This window comes from Mastigoproctus giganteus, chromosome 13 (genome assembly GCF_048544385.1).
Source record: "Mastigoproctus giganteus isolate SK-2022 chromosome 13, ASM4854438v1, whole genome shotgun sequence".
Lineage (NCBI taxonomy): Eukaryota > Metazoa > Arthropoda > Arachnida > Uropygi > Thelyphonidae > Mastigoproctus > Mastigoproctus giganteus.
The window spans coordinates 12,297,724-12,310,469 of NC_143587.1; the positions used below are offsets into that span (position 1 = coordinate 12,297,724).

The window sequence follows — 12,746 nt, forward strand, 5'->3', positions numbered from 1 at the left end:
TTTTGTCATTGATATTTAAGAATTTTGCTAGCAGGGATAAGGAGGTGATTATCCCCTTGTACAAGGCAATGGTCAGACTACACCTCAAGTACTGCTTATAGATCCAGAGACTTCATTTTATATTTTCAGGAGTTGCAGAAGCAACTCCTGAAAGTACATGTGATAAAAGAAAAAGTGATAAAAATTCTTGAATGTAAAGTTAAATGTGAAGTGTGCAGGAGCATTGTCATGATGAAGCACCAATTCCCTATACCCAATTTTCTAATCATTTTCTCTGAATGGCATTGCACAATCACCTTAGAACTGTTTTGAGGTATGCCCATTTCATTTGACCATGAGGGACAAATCCATAATGAACAATGTCCCATGACAAAAAATACAATAAGTGTGGGCTTCGCATTTAATCAAGACTGTCATGCTTTTTCTTGTGCATTAGAAAGGATGGAATATTCCATTGTGGGGACTGGGATTTTGTTCCAGGGTCATAGCCATACACCCATGATTTGTCACCAGTATTGACAGAAGAAAAAAAAGTGTAGTTCTGCAGCAGCACATTGATAAAGATCTGACATGCAAAATCTCCTCACTCTCTCTATGAACAGTGAGGATACAAGGCAGACTTTTCGAAATGCATTGCATTCCCAAATTTTGGGTTAAAATTGATTGATATGGCCCATAAAAATTGCCAATTTCACAAGAAATTTTGCAGGTAGTTAAATGTCAATCTCGCCTGATCAGATCACAGGAGCACATGTAATTAAATCATTGAAGTTTCTGAGGGTTGAGGTTTTTGAAGTTGATGGACAGTCAGAGCAAGAATTATCTTCAATGCTCAAGTAGCCCTCTTAAGACTGAAACCATTGAAAAATCTTGGAATAACAATAGCACCTTCACCAAAACCTGTTTTAACATTCTTTGGGATTTTGTTGCAATTTTCCCTAATTTGAAACAAAATCTGATGCAAATTTACTGCTTAGTAAAATCAATAATTGTGCACTAATTCACACTAACTACAGTTGAGCAGGTGATTCACATATTACTATGTCTATATGTGTCACAAAACATGTTATGACAAGTTGAAACTTGCTATGATGCTGCAATTTCAAGTTACAGTCAGTTACTGACTTTCTTGATCACACCTCATACGTAAATTTACTGCAGTTCACCAAATGTAAATTGCACAACATTTGTACACATGCAGCTTGCACAATATACTAATGATGACAAAAAAAAAAAAAAAAAAAAAAATTATACAACGGAATAAATAGCATTTTAACAAAAACTGAGTTACCAATTCCTAAGACACAGATATTAGCAGGAAGCTCTTCTCCTGTTGTTAGCGTTACACCTGTTAAAATTCCATCCTTTCCTAGAAATTCTGTGACCTCAGCTTTATTGATGAAAACAACACCCTTTTCTTCATGCATCTACAAATAAAAACATTTACTAACAAACACAAATACTTTATTCTCACTCCACAGTAAAATAAAGTTTATCAGCAATCAATGTACAATTTTCTTCTTGAATAGCTAACAATTACCATGCAACTTTGTTCTTAAACCACATTTCTAGGCTGTAATCATCATATAAAATAATAGGAATCACATTTTCCATCTATTTGTATTTGCTAAAACAAAAAGGCAGTAGAAATATTCCTCAATGTCAAAAGCAAATTGGCTGCATTTCATGAAACCATAAAGAGAATTTTAAACAACAGTTTCAACTCATTTATAACACAGTTACTTCAAAGCAACTGAGGTGTAAATAATCTCTCTCAGAATAATCCTTCCCAGTAATATAACTAGATTATTTCTGCTGTTGCAGAATCCATAGGAAAAACTAATATCTGTGTATTTTTCATATGTGAATATTATGTTTAGTTAATCAGAAACATAACAATCCTTTTTCAAACAACTAAACACAGTGCTGCACTGGGCATCACAGGACCAGACAACTGGACCGATTGTGAGCATTGCCAATTAATTGATTCAATGTTTAGACTGAATGGAGATAATAGGAGAGGAATTCGAAATAGAAATTCACATCTAATGTCAACAATTATCTTCTTTCATCTTCCCAACCTTCAGCCCACACACAGTACTAAGTACAGCAATACCCCACGTAGCACTGATAATTGGTACCGAAACTATTCCAATAATTCCGCATTATGCGAAATCGTGCTGATTGAGGTATAATTATAATAGGTTTTAAGTGAATGCATACCAAAGAAACAGTCTATAAACAAAGTATAATAAATCTATAAACAATTTACGCCTGATAGTCAAGACTACGTATAAGTATAGTGCAAAAGCATCAATAATACATAGCCAAATCTGAATAAACAGAATGTTAGCAAAACGTCATTGTTTTAAGTTATATCTCATACTGTGAATATCTTCACAACGAGTTGCCATGATATTGCACTACTTCGAATAAATAACACTTCACCTGAGGAGAAGACTAATGTTGCTTATTCTCAGATGGATACCACCACCCAGACAGCACTGTTTCAGGGCTATTTGGCCCTTCTTCGGTGGGTGGGTGGGTAGGTACCCGAGTGATGCAATGATGGAAAAACAGTTATGAAGAATAACTCCACAATATGAGAGATGCCTGATGGTGTATGATGTGTTTCCATAGCTTGAGGCTTCAGACTTAAACACTTTATAGCTTGATAGTCAATTAAAGGATTTTAAATAAAAAATATTGCAAATATTTTATCATGAGAGATGAGAAAAAAGCTTTGTTTATTTAGGTATTTCAATAATGAAGTCTGGTGAAGTAGTCTCTTTTTCTCGGCGTACAAATCTTTGTAGCATCGAATCTCATCTTGTAAAATTTGCCGTATCTTGATGCTGCGTTCAACATCTGGATCTCCATTCATAATTGCCTCGCAGGCCATGTCAAACTCTCCCCAAAAAAAAAAAACTTTCGGCAATTCTTCTGTTGAAAATTCTTTTGGTGCCACTTCAACGTTATCCGCTTCAGAACTGTTTTCTCTTCTTCATAGGCAGTTTGCTGAATTTGGCAATTATCTGAATTTGCAATTCAAAACCAGTGAAATCATTTGCCAAATGAGAAAAACATGCTCCCAAACAGAACACATGTTGTTGGCAGTGATTTATAGCCAAGATGCAAATATATTTTCAATCATATTTAAATGGGTAAAAAATAAATTATGAAATGAAAAGCTATCACGTCATCTCGTTAGGATGGAATTAAGAATACTGAACACTGTTGAACGTTGCCACTGACTGCCTGAGGAAAGCTACTGGAACATGTGCATGTGAGACAGTAAAGCCTTTTACCTGGCACCACAGCATATATGTCAGTGTTATCCCCAGAAAATTTTGCCAGCCAGGTGGCATTATGAAGTAGCCGGGTGGGGAAGTGTAATACTTTGCAATATTATAAAATTTTCTGTTATTTATAAATGTGACAAGCGATCAAGAGCAAAAATTAATTGCATAATTTAACATTATATGCTCCTGTCGCATTGATCTCAATCAACTGACTGCGATAATCGCTTAAATTTTAGCCGGGCGGTCAGTTAAATTTACCGAGTGGTGCGCCCATTCGATAAGTCCTGGGGAGAACACTGTATGTATGCATACCTAGGCTACAACAATGCAGCATGCATATATAGAGTATGTGTCTAGGCTATTGAATGAGTTTTAATATGTATGGTAAATTTTCGACTTAAACTTAAGTGAAAACCGTGTTATAGTGAAACCCATGCTGTTTGAAGCCATGCTAAGCGAAGTATTGCTGTACTATAGATTCTAATACCTTTCACGTCTAGGGTTTCATATTAAAAAAACACTAATAATCGATATCCATCCATGCATTTATCTTCTCTGACACAAGTCTCATTTGTTCATCTGATATTCATTTATGCCTAAGCCTTGAACAGTGTTTCTCAGTTTTTATGAAAAACCTATTGGTTTCTATGATTATTTCCTTGAATGATTCTCATTCAGAATTTGCCATTGGTAAACATCATCAGTTTTCCCACTTCAAATAATTTAAAAACTGTCTGAGACCACTGTAGTCACCTTTATGAAAGCAAAAGCCCTTCCCTTTACTTTGATGGTGGTTACCTCTTTAAGTAAATCTCACATTAATACATTGTGATTACTGCCACCTAGTAGTTTCTTTTTATCTGCAGATTCTTAATGCATGACGGATCACTGCTAATAATCAGATCAGGAGTACTGCTCTCTCTTGTTGCCTCACTAAAATGCTGTGTGGTGGTGGTGTAGAAAACAGTCATTCAGTAAATCTACAAAAGCCTTGTTTGTGTGAATGACCGACCCACAAGTTCCAGTCATTATTTGAAAAGTTAAAATACCAATTATTAGACATTCTGATTTACTGGTAGACTATTTTTCTGCATAATTGTTCATTATATTCATCACAGTCATTAGGCCTATAACACACTCCGACTCTCATGTCTGTTTCCCAGTACTTATGTCACACTAAACTGACTCAACGTTGCACTGGCCATCCATGTCAACTTGATGCACTGCCTTAGATTTAATACACCTTTTAACTAAGAGCATATCACCCCCACCCCCTAATCCTGTCTTAGAGAATGGGCTCCTTCCATAGTGGTACCCCTCTATCCCTTTAACTTCCTGCTCTCAAGTGAAAGTCTTCCTACAATCCACTTTTGTCACCTTCATCTATACTCCCCTATTCTCCTTTCCAATAAACACTTTCCCTTTTTTTAAACTTCAGTGATGCCAGGATTGTTTCCCCCCACCCACCATCCTCAGAACTTTACACTATGACCTGGCCCAACCTTGAGTGACAGGCAATTGGGGGATGGGGGGGTCCCAGTTTTCAAGTGGCTAGAAGAACAATATAACAACAAATTCCAACGCTAGACAGACTACATAATAAGTCACTATCTCTGGCCTTCACAGAGTTTGTACTGCAACACAGAGTATACTACTGTGTTGCAATAAAAACCTTTGGAGCAGCGTGACAATAAACACTATATCCTTTCTATACACATTGTCTCCTCAAACTGTATTCATTTGATGACTTGACCAGAACTTCAAATTCATCAAATTTATTTACTATGCTCCTGGCACTAGTGTGCAGGCAAGTATACATGCATCTGTTCTTACTCTTAGTTACCCTAACACAGACAACATATTTGTTTGTTTCATGAGGAGCCCAGCAGACCTTGATATTCCCGATACCTTGCTCTCTAGACTGCTGCTCATTCCAATAGAAGCAGTACAAGAGTCATTTTCACCTCTGACCGTGGCTTTGTTAATCTAATAGTCTGTGTATCCCCTCAAGCTAGCAGTTTTTCCAACCCACTTAACACTGCCTTGATAGCATCAGCAAATATTCTTGCACTCTTTCTATTTAAGTGTATCCCATTCCTGTATAAACAGTCTCTCTTGTTAACAAATACTATCCATGCCAAGAAAAATTCTACCCCATGAGCCTTGCACATCCTCTCTAGGGCTGAACTGATCGAACAGGTGCTCATCACATACTTCTCATGTCTGGATAGTAATTTAATTTGAACTTCCAACTTTTTCTCAACATTGCACTGTACTTGTTAAGTAAGTCCTCGGATCTCTTATTCTTAATGTCATTAGTGCCAATGGGTACAATAATATCACCTTTCGTGTCATTAAAAGATAATATCTGCTACACAATGTCATGAACTTTTGTTCCTAGCAGACACACCCGGGTCCTAGTCCATCTATTCTTTTTGCATAATATATTTCCCATTTCTCTGACAACACTCACCAACTTGTTCCACAGGAACTGCATCCTGTGGAACCTCTTGTGGAATGAAGTTCTCTGAGCAGTGCAGACGGGCTGCCAGAGCAGGTCATGGAGTTTTGTCAATGATATATAGGAATTTTGCTGGCAGAGACAAGGAGGTGATTATCCCTTTTTATAAGGCAATGGCCAGGCCACACCTTGAGTACTGTGTACAGGTCTGGAGGGCTCATTTTAGGAAGGATGTAGAGTTGCTAGAACGAGTACAGAGAAGGACAACAAGATTGGTGAGAGGAACAAAGGGGTGTGCTTATGAAAAATGGCTTAAGTTCTGCAACTTGCAGAATGCAACTTGCAGGCTCAATGCAGACAGGATACTTCTGCTTGCTCAGTTAAGAACCTGAGGGGGCATAGATTCAAATTGAGGAAAGATAGTTGTAGAATAGATGTGCAGAAGTTTGCCTTTAGCCAGCAGGTAGTTGATTGCTGGAACAGACTTCCATCTGTTGTTGTGGAGGCTGATAGCTTAAATAAATTAAAGACTGAACTGGATAAACATTTGGAGTGACCGGATGGGTGATATGGGAAGGTTTTTTTTCTTTTTTTTTTTTCTGGCTGATGCTGTACAAGCTTGCTTTCTTACATCATATGCCTCAACTAATGCTAATGCTAAACCAATGCATTCTGCCTTGGGAGTTGCCGCTGCATAAGTGTAAGCTCCAGCACTGAGGTTGGTTGTTGTCTGATGTACAAGTGTAAGCTCTAGCATTGAGGTGGGCAGCTAAGAGCTTGATGGCCTCCCAGTTTAATTCCTTAGAGGACATCCATCCTGCTCTTCAAGTTCTCATAAACACCCATCAGAATTCTGAATTCACACCTAATTTCTCCACACTCTTTAAACTGAACATACATAAAGACACCCCCCCCTGCACAATTAACAAATGGTTCCACAGTAAACCTGAAATGTACCCTAAAAGTTTTAGTAATTGAGAAGAATTTAAAGTTTCAATAATTTCTAATCTGGAATTAGTAATTCCAGATCAGAATATGACTAAAATCCTTTTCAAATTCATGGAAAAAAAAAGGTAAAAATGTATAAATAAGTTTTATCAAATGTCTGGTTTTAGAAATCAAAAAAAATTAAATATAGTGTTTATATATTTTATCGTTATGGTCTTCATAAAAACACTATATAAACGAGACTGTTGCAAGTATGTGTTTATTTACATTTACAATTCATATAATTTATGCTGAAATAAATAATGTAAGAAAATGAAGAGTCCCACCCATTGTGAATTTAAAATTAGACAATGGATTTTGATCTACAACAATCTGAAGTATCAAAATATTTTGGTGCTTTGGATTGGGCAAGCCATGTAGGTATCAAATAGGACCCAACAAAATAAAACTACTGTTCATCAACTATCTTGATCTTTCAAATATACACAGAGCCTTTCAATAAAGGTCTGATCTTTAGTTTCTCCATTAAATGATCAACAAATAACCTATCAAGCACACTGGAAATTAAAATACAAAATGCTGTAATGCAGACCATTATTAAAACATTTTTGTTGTAATGAATCTCATACCTTTTACACATTTTTGTTGTTATGAATCTCATACCTTTTACACATTTGTAATGAATCTCATTACATATTTTTAAACTAAGACATCCATGCGCATTCACTTTTCTTATTAAATGAAAGTTTATTTTTATATGAAGGGCTTCATATGGATGGGATTTGTATGAAAATACATGCAAACTAATCTAAACCATGTCAACAGAAAATACACATCAATTTTATAGCATGGAGAGCTGAATTTCAACTTTCCATAGTATGAAATTGACATGCTGCCACTGATGCATTGAGGAAATGCAACAATGGCAGCCCATAAAAAGGAGTTACTTGCATTTTGATTTTTGAAATATTTTTTTGCTAATTATGGAATGAAACCAATGAAAAATAATATAATTAGTGAATCTTAACCATACCTTGCATCCAGTGATGTAGTATTCCATAGTATCACTGAAGGCCACAGCTTCAACCTGAAACCCCCAAGATTCTAGTGGAGAAATACCAAAAAAAGTAGAAACTTCACACTGAGTTTTCAAATTTTTCCCAATTCCTCCAACATCCACCGTCAATAGAAACAGGGAGAGGGCACCACTGTACCCCCCCCCACCCCAGATCTGAAATTATCACCATTTCTTCCTCCTCGCAACAACAATTCTACTGCCAACACCAGCAGAAATGGGAATCTGCCCAGAGCTCACTAGAACAGCTCTACTAGGTCTCACAGGTCTACTAGAACAGCTAAAAAGCAATAGCTCCACAATCTTCTGACAAGATCATCTCACCTAGCACCCACTAGAACAGCTTAAAAGCTGTGACTCCACATTGAAGAAAACAGGTGTTTCCCTACATTTCTCAACTCTGATCATCAGCTGTCCTGTGACTTTCTGGAAAGGATGACTGATCTCATCCAATAAACACTCTGTTTGGCCAATAATTTTTGTCTCATATGAATGTCATATAATTCATTACAGGTAGTTCCCGACTTCACGAGTTAATTTGTTCCTAGCGTGCACTCGTAAAAATGAAAACTCATAAAGCAGGAATTTATTTCCCATATACATAATGTTAAAAATAGGGTTTATGTTCTCAACAATGAAATTAGTTGGCTAACTAGTTTGTTTAAACAATGATTGATTTATTCAATGAAATGAAAACATAGCCTGTAAAATCAAGCAAATTATAATAATAAAGCAATTATTTATGACTTACAAATGTTAAGGAATGTTTATTCTTCATCATCATCATTATCGACTAAATGCACACTCATTGATCACTCATTATTGGCTTGGCACTCTGTTGCACAAGGAGTCGTCTTCTTCAGAAATGCTTCAAGAGGCATTTGTTTCCAAGATAATCTTTTTCTCTTTTCTTTATAAATTGCAATAGCATGCATAAGCATTTTTTAATGGAACGCACAAATTGCAACTAACACGTTTGCACGGAGTAACAAGTTTATGAAGCTTTAAAAAAAAAAAAAGGAATGAAGAAAAGATTCTGAAAATTTATTTGTTTTTTATACGATTGAAGATTTCAGTAAAGGGGAAACACATTTCACCATAATAACGTAAAAAACCACACAATTCCAGCTATCGGTATTTTCGCAAATGCAATAACATCAAGTTTACTACCTGTTTATAATTGCTTGCACTAACAGAAAAGCCTTTGTGATATTTTTCTAAAACACATTTCTGGGTTTTAGAAAAATATCACAAAGGCATTCAAAAATTGATTCTTATAACAGAACATATGATAACGATGAAAGTGTAGTGCATTTTAATGATTTGAATTGGCAACTACTGTAATACAAATTACACTATAAAAATGACCTTCCAGAGAGTTATATATAGCAAAAATTTCAACTTCCGAGGTCGTGGAATGAATTACCAAAAAACAATGTGTTATTGGGTTCACATTATATTTTCATGATATGATGGTATCTCTGGAACGGATTAATATCGTAAAGTGGGGGTACACTGTATCATATAGCTACGAGTGTGGTTTGAAATGCGGTATTTATGAATGTTTAACATTCATTTTTTGCAATTAATGTTCATATTTTTGATTTTGTTGATACTGGAAAAAAAAAAAAAAAAAAAATTCATAAACCCAGGAACTTGTAGAGCAAAAACTCAAAGCGGGAACTGCCTGTATTGTTCTCTCTCTTAACATCAGTGTGGCTCCACAGTGCTGTGAGCACAGATATCTCAACTAAAATGTAACTAAAAATATAACTGCAACTCTATTTTATCTCATGCTATGGATGAAGTCTTCCAAGATAGGGGTATATGATTTATAGTTAATTAATATCTTTATAATCTGATTGTGCAGGAAGCAATTAATTAAATGCTTTACCTCTACAGAGAAGTGGTTTTTTTTCTGAAGGCAAGGTATGCTATCTTGTGTTATAATTTACATTAGCAAAGCTAATGTCCATTTGTATCATGTAGCATGTGTTTCAAAAGAATGCAATGAAAGAAAAAGAGCAGTCTGTCATGTTATAAATGAATAGTTAAAAACTTGGCAATGTGGAGTGGAGTAGATATGTGGTTACAAAAACCAGCCTTCCAGAGAATTGGCAGAAGGAAATAATTTACAGTCAGTCATAAAAGTATTGACATACCTTTTGTAACCTGCGACCTAGGCTTTCTCCAAGAGTAGCTTCAAATGGAAAGTTGTTTCTAACAATAACAGTAACTGATTCAGCTTTATCTACTAATGTTGCTGCTACTTCCATACCTGCAATAATAGAATGTTAATTAGTTGTATTAATCATGCAAGCAGCTCATGATTTAATTACATCTCTCTCTCTGTGGAACAGAAACTGATTCATATAGACTAACTTCCATTCAGTCAATAGGTATCTATACACACATATATACAGAGTGTTACAAAAGTCTGTTGCTATTGGAAGAATAATAATGCTATTTAGGAAATATATTTTCCTATTTAATTGCTGTAGGAAAATTTACTTACAGCTGAACACTTATAATATTTATATTAGATGTTAGTGCCAAATTCCTCAATATTTTTCATATGTCTGTTCATCTAAGATAAGATTTACTCTCTGAAGCATTTCTCATATCTATATGAAGCTGTAAATACACAGATAATACTATTTCTTTGGCAGTAAAATAAGCAAGCAAGGAAGCAGGGTTGTACAAAGCAGAGCAAAGGTGCACATTATCAGAATGATGGTGGGGGGGGAGAGAGATGGCCTACAGCATTGTAAAACATCCTTTAGTACTCTCTATATATCACTTCATCAGTGATCGTGTATAAATTTAGGATCTAAATATGTTCAGGCATATTTAGATCATGAATTCCTGAGGAACGTTTGTGGCCTGATGATACTCATTCTCACTTGTAAACTGGAATGTGAATACTCTCAACTGTCAGGGATGGACTTTTAAAATCCAATGAGTTCTCCTCGATTACTACTGTGTAAGCATATTACTACAAGCTTTTATTGGTCAATGCTTTTCTGAAGAACATTTATTAAAGTTACCTCTGGATCAATCTGGGTGATAATCATCACACCATGCTTAACTGTACCCATTGTAATATGGTAAGCAATTTTTCTTTAGTGAAGTTTATACACCTAAGTAGTGATTGATGTGAAAGTTAATCAAACTCTTTAGCATTAGAGTAAAGTTTAAGTTTACTATTCAGTAACTGTAACATATAAAAGAAGCATATAGAAACAATAACAGATAAAAAAAGCATAAAAAATAAGCTTACTTAATAAAATTTAACTTTAAGCCTTGTATATCCCATGTCCCATTGTAACTTGTGCATGTTTCTCATATAATTGATGCATTATGTGCTAAGTGCCAAATACACATAAGCAGCAATACACACCAAGTGAAATAGAAGTAGCAATGTTGACCGGTGATAGTTTAAAAAAAAAGTTTGGAACAGCTGTTAGAGAAAGAGAAGTATAAGTGTGGGTAATGTTAAAATGTTATAGTAATTGTGTTTATTTAGCATAACTGTTTTAGTTAACAGTAAATTAGTGTTATTATTTTATTTTTTATTTATGTGAACCCCAAACACGAGAGGTTGTTTTTTTTTTTTTTTTTTTTTTGGTAGTTGTTGGCGCATTGGCTTCTGTGGCCATAGTGCACCTCCCAAAGTTTTTGCAGTACTTTGATCCAAGCCCGAGGCGGGATCGAACCTGCAACCTTGAGGTTGACAGGCAGGCAGGCACTTTACCCACCTGGCTAGCCCAGTCGGCCCAAACACGAGAGGTATTAGAACCTATAGTACTTAGTACCATGCTTGGGTTGGAGGTTGAGAAGACGAAAGAAAATATTTGTTGACATTGGACTTTAACTTCTGTAGATTGTAATTTTCAGGAAATACGTATGAAGGAAGGTTGTTCCAGAAAACGGCAGTTGAATGAATAAATGAGGAAGATGAAAAGTTGGTTCTGTGGGTTTGAAGTTGGACGGTAAATGGATGTTGGCTGGTGGCAGCACGTGTTCAGACTGTTTTGAAAGAGAGATTGGGAATTATAGAAGCCAATTCAGAAGAACAGTGCCTATGGAGGTAGAGATGAATCATTAATTAACCTAACTGCCCTCTTCTGAATGGAATCAAAAAGCCTGAGAGAGGTTTTGGGGGCACCACCCCAGATGTGGGAACAATATTCCATGGCAGGGCGGATTCGCGATTTATACAGAGCAAGCAGCTGTTTGGAAGAAAAGTAATGCCGAGAGTGAAAGAGAAAACCAAGTTTTTTAGATGCAGATGAAGCAATAATTGTAATGTGCTTGTGCCAAGAGAGATTAGAAGTCAGGGTAATCCCCAAAAGAGATTATATCGTTTTGCCTAGAAATCAGATTATCACCAAAGATCAGCATAGGAGCAAAAGAATCCTTTTTGCGAGATATAAGACAAGACTGAGTTTTAGAAGGGTTGAAATCAACTAAGTTGTCTTTGGCCCACTGGAGAATTATCTGAAGATCAGAATTTAAGGAATTGGTAGCGGATTTTCGAGAAGTTGAAGCTGATTGAGCAGGACAAGGTTTCTCAAAACGGAAACTGGAATGCAATGTGCTATCATCGGCAAAATTATGGATAGGATTTCCAGTCAATGGAAGAAGGTCATTAATATACAAGAGGAAAAGAGTGGGGGAAAGAACTGAACCCTGGGGGACACCAACATTAGTGGAGAAGTTAGAAGACAGAGAGCCATCTACCATCACCCTCAGTGAGCAATCAGAGAGAAAACTAGATAACCAATTACTAAAAACAGTTGGCAAACCATAAGATGGAAGCTTGTTTAGAAGACCTTTATGCCAATCACGATAAAAATCCTTTGAGATGTCAAGAGCAACTACTTGTGTTTCACCGTACCTTTCCATTGAATTAGTACATAAATGGGTAACATAAGCCAAAATATCACCAGTGGATCGA

At 35.9% G+C, this 12,746-nt stretch overlaps 1 protein-coding gene across 1 annotated transcript in view; it reads right to left on the reverse strand.

Moving 5' to 3' along the window:
• The window catches only part of LOC150075769 (apoptosis-inducing factor 3-like), a 217,772-nt gene that overhangs the window by 82,442 nt on the left and 122,584 nt on the right, over positions 1 to 12,746 (reverse strand). Inside the window, exons 11-12 of the mRNA XM_090387198.1 lie at positions 9,949 to 10,064; positions 1,292 to 1,427 (exon numbers count right to left, since the gene is read on the reverse strand). Coding sequence (XP_090243324.1) covers positions 1,292 to 1,427; positions 9,949 to 10,064 — 252 coding nt within the window. The remainder of the gene's footprint in view (positions 1 to 1,291; positions 1,428 to 9,948; positions 10,065 to 12,746) is intronic.